The sequence below is a fragment of the Oryzias melastigma genome, linkage group LG21 (assembly GCF_002922805.2).
Source record: "Oryzias melastigma strain HK-1 linkage group LG21, ASM292280v2, whole genome shotgun sequence".
Taxonomy (NCBI): domain Eukaryota; kingdom Metazoa; phylum Chordata; class Actinopteri; order Beloniformes; family Adrianichthyidae; genus Oryzias; species Oryzias melastigma.
Window position 1 is genome coordinate 21875987 of NC_050532.1, and position 13418 is coordinate 21889404.

The 13418-nt window shown below is 37.3% G+C and overlaps 1 protein-coding gene across 1 annotated transcript in view; it reads right to left on the reverse strand.

The window, feature by feature from the left end:
- The window catches only part of LOC112154737 (nectin-1), a 29604-nt gene continuing 16186 nt past the window's right edge, over positions 1 to 13418 (reverse strand). The window contains exons 5-8 of the mRNA XM_024285874.2: positions 10539 to 10690; positions 9765 to 9861; positions 9505 to 9568; positions 1 to 4837 (exon numbers count right to left, since the gene is read on the reverse strand). Of these exons, the coding sequence (XP_024141642.1) occupies positions 4826 to 4837; positions 9505 to 9568; positions 9765 to 9861; positions 10539 to 10690 (325 nt within the window). The 3' untranslated portion in view covers positions 1 to 4825. The remainder of the gene's footprint in view (positions 4838 to 9504; positions 9569 to 9764; positions 9862 to 10538; positions 10691 to 13418) is intronic.

Genomic DNA, 13418 nt, shown 5'->3' on the forward strand with positions numbered 1-13418 from the left:
AAAAACACTGAAAGGCACAAATCAATTCGACCTATTTTGTTCTAAATGGTAAATATTTCACTTGCTTTAAGGCCCAAAACATTTTACAGTTATAAACCTGTTCACACACACACACTAATAGTGACTCTGCTGCCTAAAATAACACTTGTTCCGACCTATGACCACCAGAAGTTTCTCTGCTAAGAACACTATGACATATGGGCAGATAGGGTGGGACACGGTTGAGGTCAGGAATGATTCATCTCAAAGTGATAAGAAGCCATACTATCATTTCAACCTTTACAGGTAACTGGAAAATAAAAACACAGAAATGACAAAACTGCCACAACTGTCCTTAGGGAAGGAAATGGAGGCCATCGATGGGCGAAAAAAGGGCGGGGCAGATTTTAGGGTTGTTCAAGTAAAAGGTGTGCGAGTCCCTTGACTGTTAGAAATGAAAAAAAATTAGACAATCGGAGGGTAGTTTGTGTGAATACCCAATGGGTACTTCCATATGTGAACGTGCACAGTCACATATTGAACAACTGGAGTGCGGCGAAAAGGACGCCCTATGATAGCATCACCTGTACATCATAAGTGCGTGTAACTTACCCTATTCTTACAAATATTTCACAATTCTGCAACATACATTTTCATGAGGTGGCCGTATGAGGCTCAAAAGAACTGCAAGACCCCCTTGCGCCCCTCCTAAGATGCAGCACCTCCTCCCTACAAATCCCAAAACCCACAGCACAAACATATTCTCACTCCCAAGTCGTCACATATTGACGTTTAGTTGAAGACACTTTTTGACGCTTTGGGTGTTCCCAACTCATCGTCTTTGATGTCATCAGTCCCCAACCTCAGGGTCGCAAACCGGAACCAGTCCAGTACCGGCACCCAAACCTGGAAGCGCTACCGGACCTGAATCTGTACCAGATGCGGTACCGGGTGCAAACCGGTAGCGGGATAGGGTGTAGGTACCACATGTGCTCAGCCTGGAAGATCGTGCTCCCGAGCACCCACTTCAGCACAAACTTCACGCTTCCCAGCCTGATTTCTCTCTATTAAAATAACGGTCATCATCCTGTGATGATTCCCCTCAATCGGATTATTTTGCTGTCAAGGTTTTTGCGCTTGATTGCAAATATTGCGCCCTCTGTTTTGATTCTTTGTGTACTTGTTCGGACCTCCTCGGTTTTTTACTCGGGAAGACCCCATGTATTGTAATGGCGCATGCGTGTCATTTCCTGTCACGTGATGGTGGTCTAATGGTCCGGACCAATAGCAATCTTACACACCATCAAGTCGCAAGCCCCTGGGCCGATCTTGCACATGTGGTACCTACAAGGGCACTAGTACTGGGTACAGGTAACGGTACTGGACATGTCCTGATGACCAATCCGTGCCTGCTCCGCATCCGGTACCGCGTTCCATAGGGTTGCAGATTTTACGAACAACAATCGCATTAAAAACGACAAGTTGGGGACGCCCAAAATGTCAAAAAGTGACGAGGAGGGGTCCTTAACCAAACACCAATATGTGACAAGTTGGGAATGAGAATGTGTTGACAGCCCCCATAGAGGTTCATGCGACTTTAAGGCTTTACTGTCACCAGCTGTGTAACCATGGCAACGACACAGGAATGCTTTATCTGGTCTTTTACTGCACTTGTTTCTGTCATAAATCTGTTCTTGACAAACAGATGTCTCTTGTTAACACAACCCACTTCTTCCATGACTGCAGATACAATAGAAACCCAACAAACTCCCATTGAAGTACAAAAGATTAATGAATAAATAAATAATTTCTCCTTGTGATACGAATAAGTTCAATTCAAGGTTTTGAGAATGAAAAAAGAAAAACTTTTGCTATGCAATTTAAACAATTCTCTTTTTTTGTCACGACAATCTTGACTGAAATAGTCAAATATGCAATACTTGATACATTTAAGTGCATTACTGGAAAAAGTTTTCCAAGATTTTGATTATTTTAGCCAAATACACCACTTTGATAGTCAATTAAAATAGTTGACAGTTAAAAAAAATGTTCTAATACTTTTATGGATATGCTTTCCTTTTCAATTAATTCAACATACTCGTAATTAAACGTTAAATAAACATGATTATCACAATTTTCTTGAAATATATTGTCTTTCCTTAAGACAGACATTGATCAGGTTAGCAAAAATTGATATCAAACTTCAGAGGATTAATTTGATCTTCAGCTCAAATAGAGGGTTACTTTCTACATCTATAACAAGTTTGACAAATTTCCTTCTACAGGCCTCTTTTGGTTTACTTTTGCCAAGACTACAATAAAAAAACACATTTGCATAACGTGTTTTTCATACAGGTGGCTCAACCGTTAGAACTCTCGCCCCACAGCCATGGCTCAAATCCCATCTGAGACTTTTCTGTGTGGAGTTTGCACATTTTTCTTGTGCATTAGTGGGTTTCCTCCTACAGTCCAAAAACATACCTCATTGGTTAACTGGTGTTTCTAGACCCCACTAGCTGTGCATGCGAGTGTGTGGTCCTGAAACTGACACAGCCTGTTCAAGGCGTACCTCACCTTTACCAAACAGCAGCTGGGTTGGCTTCAGTAAACCCAGAGACCCCGAAGGTGACTCAGCCAGGATGTGTGCTGAGCAGAGTCATTGTTTGACATTGACACAGCCCTTCCAGGGAATGTGAAGACTTTAACACTAATGGAAACTTGACGGCATTATTAGTTCAGGTTTAAGATTAGCAAAGGTGTGTCTGTGTTTGTAAAGTAAGTCAGTGTTTTATCTACAGTTCAGTCTGTTCTCCAGATGAGCACGCATGTATGGATAGTACATTTTTTACCTATCCCTCATATTGTAGGAGAATTTGAAAGGGTAGGGAAGTCCAAAATAATTTTTTGAGGGGCGAACCCTCACTGCGCTGTGCCGTGATGGAAAAAACACATTTTTTTCACGTGGGTGTTCTCTGTAGTATAGAAGTTTAAATGTAGGTCATGATGGTTTTTTTTTGTTTGTTTTAGCACGACCTTTTAAAGTTATAAAGTATTATGTATGTACGAGCGCTAGCAGCTATGCGCTAACGTACCTGACCGGCAACTATTGTACAAGAATGACGTCCGAATTTAAAGATCCTTATTTTTCCAGTTTGGAGAGCTAAATGTAAGAAAGACTTCGAATTCGGCCTAAAATATCTTATTTTAAAACCTAATTTTAAGGTATTTTCTACCAGGTGTGCATTTAAGCTAGCTCTAAAACTGGGTCCGTTCAGATGTTTATCACCTGATTTTACTAAGGTTTAGGGAAGATTTGCATGATTAACATTTGCATTTGTCAAACATTTGCATGCCTAAACCGTTCTCTGCAACACCTTTAACAGATGTCTTCCAGGTAATTCGACCCTGAAGGGGTCAAAAACCTTTAGTCAAAGGGTTCAAAGGATACAAACGAAATTCTATACAAGACCAATCCTTTAAGTGACTTTTATGACACTTATGGGCTTATAAATTATCCTGAAGCAACAGGTTTCCTTTGAAAGCAATCGGAGGGATTTTTCTGGTGTTTTTACGCAGACGATACCTCTTTATTTAAAGAAGGCTCTGCTTTGTGTTTGATGAAACCAGATCCCATGTGCTTTATGATTCAGTAATTGTAGTTCATGTTAAAGAGCCAGGCTTACATGAAAGGATGAAATGCGGCGACATTATGCAGACATCTGTCATCTCCCACCGTGACTGATGGGTTGTTACAGCCTACAAAATTAAAGCCTCTAAGGATGATTCATTATGCTGTTACACTACACCCGCTGTACACGTGGCTTAAGTTCACTGCTCAAAACAAAAAAAACATTTGCATAATAATGATGCAATAACAGCAACATCGTGCTAACAAACTGACGGCTACGCTATCAGTCTTCTCAGAACGGGAGTGTTTGATCACTGCTCTCGTATCAGGCCAATCTCCACTGGGTTTATTCTTTTCACTTGAAGGAAGTTCAAACATCTGTAGTTTCTGATAAGACCTCTTCTCATGATCATTGAAGACACACACCTGCATGACTCACACACACTCTTCCAGCCATCCCAATACCGATACCTATTCCTTGAAGCTATAGTCGATTTGTGGTTTAAAAGTTAACGACTTTCTGGTTTAGCAAGCCTCTGACACATATTAGCTTAAACTTTGAACCGATTCATCATCTGGGAGGAGTCCCTCCAGATAACATTGTCAATAATTGGTTGTTTTTCATTGAAAATATATAATCGGTAAATATCTTCAAAATAACAGAAAACGGCTTTCTGTAGTATTCTTATTAAAACAAAAATGTTCTGAACTGAACCTTTGTTACATAAAACTTGTTTATTATTTTTTACTTAAAATGTTGAGATTTATCAATCTTTTCCCTCAGTTTGATGTGCTGTAATGCAAACTTTAGGATAAGATGAGCACCGTGCTCATAAGCATAGGATTGGATTTTAAAGAAATTAATCTGTTAAACAACAGAACCGTGTATTTTTACTAACTTTTATATTGTTCCAGCCAAAACACACATTTGAAATGTACAACAAAAAGTCAGACAAATGTAAAAATACACATTTTTACGAGGCTTACCTCCATTTAAACTCCTGAAAAAAATGTGACTCAAGTGAAACAAAGGGAGTCTGGAGTGAAACTTGAAGTTAAAAATAATTTAAATTTGAACGGATGTCTCTTGAGAACAGGACAAAATAACACTTCTTTGTTTCTTCTGTCAGGAACTGAAATGTTTTCTAACGGATAACAAACAATTTGCAGAACTTGCAACTGGATCTTTTCAATCAGGAGTCTTCTTTTTCCCAGCAGTTAGACGGATCCCTAAAACAATAATTCAAATAACTGATTAGTTCAGTGCTTAAAACATTCGTGAAAACATAGTTCCAGTAGAAATGTACAAGAGCTAAACTTTTCCTTTCTTGAGTTTAGTTTTTATTTAATTAGGATCCATAAATCCAACTTTTTATTTAGTTTTTGTCCTTTTTACTGCATTTTATGGACATATTGCTAAAAAAAAAGAGATATTTGAAGCAGTGCTATGTCAAGAGTTAAAGTACATTTCAGATTAAAGGTCTACAAGCTGATTTTCCCTGGTCCATCTGCTGTGTGTCTCTGAGTTGACACAACATTTAGAAGTTTATTAATCATTCGGAATGATTGTATCATCTGCATCTACTGGTCCATCTACTAACATGTCAGTTTTGTGGAAAAAAAGTGGGAGAAACCGCTCCCGATTTAAAAAATATATCTTCTGTTGTACGTTCAAAATGAAACTTTGTACAGTGCTCCTAAAAGTTTCTTTAAATTAAATTTCAGACTTTTCGAAATTGTACATATCAAAATAAAGACCAATTTCTCAGCTTATTTTATTCATGTATTTTCATTTTATGAAACTGTTGCTTCTTGTTTGTGGTCTGTGCCATGATTCTTTAGCACACTACTTTTATTTCCTCCTTTTTTAAACTGGTGGTTGGTGTGATGACGGAGGTCAGACAGGATTACTTTCATTCGTAGTGTAGGGTTACATCTATTTTGTTGTAATTTATTTGTGTATATTAACTGTTTTTTGCTTTGAGTTTCATGCGAGTTTCATCTGTAGGACTAAGGTAGACTAAAGATGGTGTCACACAGAGAAGCTTCCCAAGGGGGTTCTACCACTACTTGGAGGGGAATGAGACTTTGTGTTCTGTTTTGTTAAGGTTTTCTTTTTTTTTTATTCAACCCGCCACTCCCCCCCCCCGCAAAAATTGGATTGTTAGTAGTTTAACCCACTAATTTAAAAATCCCCAGGTGTGTGGTAATAGAAAATCAGTCATTTGAGTTTAAGTTGTCCTCTTTTAATGTTTGTTTAGTTGGAATTTGTGAACTTTTTTTACCAGAAGATTCCAGAAGGCAAAAAAAAAAAAAAATACAGCTGAAAAGAGGAAAGAACTTTCAGCTTTGGACTCGAGTCTTGAGAAAAGCAGTGGTCGGACGCTCGCTGTTGTTGTGAAACCTTTCCGCCAATCGATGGATTTCATCGTGTGACGACAATAGCCCCACCCCAACTGGTCGGTTCTATTTTTCTATGGACCTGTAACCAACGAGGGGACAAAAATAGTTCTATTTTATAATGGAAACACTCAAAACATCGTACCGGTCCGGTTTGGACCATTCGATGGTAAGGAGGTTGTACGTAACAATGAGTGTCTGGTGCAACAAGGTCGCCATTCAGCATATTGGTGCACAATGATTGATTCTGCTGCCGTTTATTTCCATTATTTGATCAAAATAACCATAGTTTGAAAAAAAAAAAAAAAACTTTTTTGACAAGAAATGTGTGAACAAATCAAACAAAAGTTTCAAAAGTATCAAAATTATCAAAATTCAAGACTGTTTAAGGCAGGGGTAGGGAACCGTGGTCCTCGAGAGCCGCCTTCCTGCATGTTTTCCAGTATACCGTGTAATCGGTCATGAGTAGGGACTGGTCCAGGTGTGTCCAGCCATTAAGAACATGCCCGAGCAGGGTGTATTGGAAAACATGCAGGAAGGCGGCTCTCGAGGACCAGGGTTCCCTACCCCTGGTTTAAGGTATAATTTCCAAATTCATATATTAAGTGCTTTTAGGACCCTGAAGGAACCATGTTTGTATCATTTTCTTTTATATTTAAGGCGACGTGTTCAAGCGATTACACGCGTTAACATCACAAAAAACACCAGCGCCCATTTTTGCGGGATGGCTGGGAGGAGACGGCCAACCCGAGCGCAATGCTAACAATGCTAACTCCCAAAATATTGCAACAGAGATGCAGTGCAGATGGACCAGTGTAAATTTGGGGTAACTCTCCCTTCTTCAATAAAGATGCAGCTGGTCTCCATGAAGGAGTCTGGTTCTTTCTACAAGAACACTTTCCTGGAGAACAATTTCCTTCTTCACAGCCTCCAGATTGATTGATCTGGATAAATATGGAAGATTATTTAAAAAAATCTCCCAGTTTACACACCTTTAATAAAATTTACAGTGGGATAAAAAATATTTAAACCTGTTTGTCCAAGTTCCCCCTCTTAAAAAGTTAAAGATTGCAATAGTGATCATGGATCCACTTCAACTATGAGACAGAAAGATGGGAGGAGATCACATTAAAAGATTTTAATTAAAAAACTGGTGAATTTCTCAGTAAATACATAATTGCTCATTAATAAAAAAGCAAGATTTCTGTCCGTCACAGGCATGCTACTTCCTTAAGAAGCTCATCTATTCTCTCCTCACTCATGTTAATGGAACCTGTTCAAACACGTTAACAGTCTAAAAAAAAAAGACCTATCCACACCCTGTCAACTGTCAGACTCAAAACTCCACATACCTGAGACCAAAGAGCTTTCTACGGACACCATAAATACCTGCGCCAGGAATGTGTTTGAAGGATTGAAACTACAACTGATAAGCAGCTTGGTGTGAAGAAATTAATAGTTGGAGCAACAAAAGACACAAATCTTTCTTCATCGGAATGCAAGATCCCCCCTTTGAGGTCAAAATGATCACAAGAACGGTGAGTAAAAATCCCACAACCATACGGGGGAACAAGTGAAAGAGCTGCAGAGAGCTGGAATCAAAGTAAAGGATATAATCAACAACTTTTGAGCCAGAACACGTCCAGGCCCATCTGAAGTTTGCCATTGCCATTTGCCATTTCAAGGTCCTGGAGTGGTGCCCACCCTGGTTTGGCGGGAAAGTTTTATTTTGGAAAACTACTGGATTCTCTCACCACATCTAACTCAGCCATAATACTTCCCAACGCTCCTGGTCATGAGCCAAAAATCTGTCCCCTACTTTCTTAAAGCAGCTACTCTGACTGCTAAATTGAAACTCCCAAGCTAGCAAAAGAACAAACGTATTAAAAAAGTTTCCTTTCACAGGAAAGAACCAGAGAGGAAACGGAACAAGAGCCTTTGACTTCGAAATAAAAGAACAGACAAAAACTAGCAGTCTTTAATCTAAATACGGATTTAATGTGACAGTTGTCAACACACACCATACTAATAATGTGTAACATTCAGCAACCAGCTGTCTAATGTCATGAAGATGCTGCTAATAAAGTTACTCAACTATAGATTAACTTCTATTATTGTAATGTTTCCTGTATTTAGTAAATTGTTTTTTTATTCATTTTTTATCTGTTGCATCTTAAAAGTCTGAGGCTGAAGTTGGCGTCTCAATTTTTAGCTATTTAACAGTTATGGGGAGATCTAGATCACATTTTCATAACTATAACATCAAATCTAGTGTAGAAATAAAGTTGAAAGCCGCTGCAGATATTTTAAAGATAAACCTTTCCCCCTCAAAATAAGGGAAACTGGAAGCTAAAAACAAACAAAACTCCCACTTTAGCCTTATACAGTCCAGTACGAGAGAACATTAAGCTGGTCTGTGGCTCAAAAAAGACTGGAGATCATTAATGTTGACAGTCTAATGATCTCAACTGCATAATAAATCTGTGGAGGGAACGGGAAAATTGTATTGCCCAGCTGGACTGAGTGACCCCTCTCCCCTCATGTCCCAAACAGAAAGTACCCGCTGGTCCCAAAAGGCTGAAATCCCATGAACTTCTATGGAGAAATAAACGACTATTACTCAGTCACTCTATTTGTCACAACTATTTTTTGATCTTTTTAACATGTTCCTGCTATTTTTTTTAAATATATTCTTTTTATATTGCAAATTATTCAAGTTATAAACCGACCAATCAGATGCCTCAAAAGTAGGTGACAGAAGCGTTTGACAGATTCTCCTGAGCCCACTTTCAGTGGAAGGGGTGTGGCCTTCCAACACACGGGCCAATCACGGCTTACTCACGTCATCTGGTTCCAACATGGCGACAGACATATTGTAGAAAAATGTCGGCTGAACTGACTTCATTTGGATGGAACCAGAAGTAAGTCATTTTCTATGGGTTACGTCTCACTCACTCAGTCCAGATCTCTATATACAGTCAATGGTTAAAAGCTACTGAAGACCAGGTTTGATATCTGTCATTGACAACAAAGGGTATATGGGAAAATATTCATCTTGACGATTTTCTGTTTTTTAAAACTGTCTTTTATAGTTGAAGTGTATTAAACTGCAGACATCTATCATCTGTTTAAAAAGGAGAATTTGCAGAATCTGCAGCTAACTAAATAGTTCTTTACCCCACTGTAGATGAGATTATTAGGACTAATTGGAATAATCAGGGCTAAACTGCATCATTCTAATCTAATCTTAAATACCTTTGCTTTCAGTCTTTCTTATAACGCCCTTGGTTGTAAATTTTTGATTTACAACTAAATATTTTTTTACTGATAGATCACACATAGTTTCATTTTTTTTAAGTTGGGAATAAACCTTAACAACAAAACATTTTTAAAACTTATTTTCATCAACAATAATAATATTTGAATGAAACACATTTTACTTAAAGTAAACGATACAAGATTAGAGTTAATGTCTGATTTTTACCATTTGTTCTTACCTGGAAAGGACTGTTCTCACAAAAGTTATTTTGTTGATGTTCTTTCCTCCAGAGAAAACATTCCCTGTTGCACAGAAACAGTTTAATTCTTTTTTTTTAAACATATATACATGAAGATCTTAAATACAATTATATGGAAATTCATCATTGGATGATGGATTTGCAAATTGAATAATCAATTGAATAATGCATAATACTTTGAATTAGGACTTAAAAAAACTTCCATACAATTACAGATAGTATTTAATATTTATACTTACCACCCTGAACGTTTCCCAGAAAAACACAAATACCCCAGCACAGCTATATTTAGGACCAATAGCAGAGCAAACAAAACCCAAGGAACAACAGCAGATACTGTGAAGAAGTGAAACACAAAAAAATGATTAAATATATAACCCTCGATGGATATTCATTCTGTGTAGTTCTACAACAAATTCTAAATAATAAAAAAATCATGTGTGAAATTGAAAGAAAAATTATTAAAAAATATTTGAAAACAGATTGGGCAGCAGGAATAAAACAACATTAATGGGTAAAACATTAATTAGAAAATGCTAATAGTAGCACAAATGAACTGTCCACAAACAAAAGCTCCAGCTGCAGTCTGCTTCAATGCTGACTGGACAGCCTGAGGGCAGCAGGAAAAGCTGCTCAGATGCTCCATCATCTGAAGGAGATTCCCTCATCTCTGTTTTTGCAGTTTCTGTCTCTGAAGTGTTTACATCACATTTAGTTTGCAGAGTTGTACAGCTCCTCATGTGGGAGAGGCTCCAGGTTATTTGGGTTGGGCTGCAGGGCATAATATTAAACTCCTACACCCTGGAGCACCACCTCCTGTAATTGCATTGAAAACAATGGAACAAACCGCCAGTGCTGACGGCTATTGTCTAGACAGGAGTGAAATCATGGCTCCCTCTGGAAAATAGGTCCGTCACAGTTTGGAATAAAAACACTATATATTTATGATCCTTTAAAGGTGGTGTTTGTGGTCTCAATATACATCAATGTATTTAAAGCAAACAGATGATCACCTGAAGAGATCTGCACAAAGACGAAGGACTGTGTCTTTCCAACCGTGTTTTCAGCTTCACACTGGTAAAGGCCGGAAAGGTCGCTGGTTCTGCTCGGAAACTGCAGCAATCCTCCCTCCACTATGACGGACGCAGGAAGAGACTGGCCAACCCTGAAGAGACGGAATGTTCTGAAGCTTTTCCTTGAACAGTTCTCTCTGTAGCATAACAAACTTACTCGTACCGTTTTCATTTTTATTAACATTTACAGGTGTTTTACAAAGTTAAAATTAATGGTCTTGTGGTTTATTTTCCTTTATTTGTCAGATGTTTTCTGTAGGAACTTCCTTGTTCATCACTTTGCCTTTTGTGCCAATTATGAATTCTTAGCAATTGTTTTCTTTTTAGTTAATTCAGTTTTAACCACAAATAGTTATTATTTTAATTTCAACCAAAAAACAACTTAAAGCAGAAGAAAAACTGATTTTTTTTCTAAATGTGAAGCAGAGCAGCAGATTTTTCCATCTGTTTCTCAGGCTGCAGCATTTGCGTGTTCTTCTGTTCAGAGTATGATTGTTTTTCCAGCTCTTGTGTTAGGGTTAGGGTCAGTCTTCCAGAAAATGGTAGAAACCTCAGTCTCAAGAAGCTCGCATGCAACCCAATAGCTACATTTCTATAATACATATACTTTGTTGAAATTCTAGAAAATGTAAAAAAAAAACCCACAGTTTTCTAATTACTGTTCCCATTAAATTATACTTATGTGAATAAACACAAACCAACTCATCCTCAGTCATTCAAAAACACAGATGTGAACAATACTTTGATTTACAGTAAATATTCAAACTTCTCATACAGCACTAGCACTTATTATCATTTATCAAAGGAGACGTCTGCACTATATTCATCTCATGGAGCGGGAAGTTATAGATGAAGAGATTTTGGCAAATCATGGTTGATGATTTTACAGAGGAATTGTGGATCCAACAATTCCACAAGACACGCTCAACTTTTGATGATGTGAGACCTCTTGTGGCATCAGTGCAACGCTCAAGACAGACAGTTCCTACCAAGAAGCGCATTGCCATCGCTATCAACAAACATTCTGTGACTTATTTCATTTGAAAAAAGCGTTTTTATTGCAGTTTTACAAATTTGATATGCCCCAAAACCCCCCTCCTTCAAGCACAAAAACTTTTTCAATAAATGCAAATGTAGTGTTTTCATTTGGGGAATTTATTATCGCAAATCCAATTAGCGCAATTTTATAGTCCATGGAAACACGGCTACAGTCAACATATGAGAACGACCTACATTTACCACACACCTTAGCATAAAGTAGTACATTTGAAGATTATTTTATTAAGTATACTTTAGTATAAGTTATTGCTGTTGATTGATTAATCAGATTAATCACACCTTTGGGTTGTGATTAATCTGATTAACATTATGTTAATGCGTTAAGCCCTGGTATAAATAAAAGTATGTTATGTATAATATCCACTATACATTTATAAAAAACTTGCTTTTATAAATGTGTATTTTATGTAAACTACAATAATAATCCTTTGTAAAGTATTTTCTTTTCTGGGATGAGTCTTCAGTCCTTGAGAGCCGATGTTCTCCATGTTTTACCAACCAACCTGTCATTCAAACTCCTTATTTACTATCCAGATAATCAGCAGTTGATAAGGCAGGATTCCTGAAAAACCAGCAGGAGGCCGGACCTCGAGGCCTGGAGTTTGACGGGCCGGATCTAAACCATGTAAATGTAGTATGGAAGGTATACTAACTAAATCTTTCTATAGACTAAATTTTAAGTTTACTACAAATAGTATATAAAAAGTTAGCTTCTCATTTTATAGACTAAGTAAATTAGTAGTACACTTAACTTTTTGCTAAGGGACAGCCAAAGTCAATAAGCAGTTAAAAAAAAAAACAGATTTTTTTTTTTTCTGAGAAGGAAATACATTATTTTATAAACAAATAATGAAAAAAATGACTTAAAGCACTGATTGAAACGGATTTTTTCTAAATCCTGTGACAAAGAATTTTGTTTTAAATTGATGTTGTGATCTCCCTGTGATGTCGTGTCCGTCTCTAAAATGTATCCCCCTCAAATCTTGTATGAAACTCACCACAGAATTTAAGAGCCACCCACGAGGATTTATGCAACATCCACCTTAACTATGATCAAGGCGTGTGGTAACCGCATTCTAGATTAAATTATTTGGTACATCTGTGGCTTTCTTTGCATTTGTTGCATCAATACACTTTACACACAGTATGACCTCATAAAAGACAGATGAGTTTTGGTTTTCTGTCTAATGAATAGGGATTACATCTGTCCAGACCACCTTAAAACAGTAATTACAGCCCCAAAGAAGATTTTCCCAGGACTAACCCAACCCAATGTGTACTTGCCATCCTAAAATATACTTCAAACCCTTTAATCCTTTTAAGCAGCGACATATTCCATGCCATTTAACGTGGGTGTGTGTGTTTAACTTGTAAAAAAAGAAAAAAAAACTTTTTATGTGACTGTACTTAAAATTTATGAACAAACATATAAAAATGTACAGCCTTAGGAGTTGTGATAAAAAAATTAAACTTTAACCAATGACAAACATTTTTCACTTTTGTTCCTTTTTTTGTAGTTAAAGTTAAGCTTTGAAGGGAGAATGTCAAGGTCTGTGCTTCATCAGAATAGTTGACGTTTTTCATTTCCTTGTTTTTTTTTAGATACAAGAAAACATCCGTAGTAAGTTTATCTTTTCATGGCCAGTTCTGCAAACTCCTACTATTCTTACTACTATGCTCTAAAGACGAAATTTTGCAGCAAGTTTTTTTTGCTACTTTACAGTCTGTTTGTTCCACATCTGAAAGTTTCTATGTTTATAT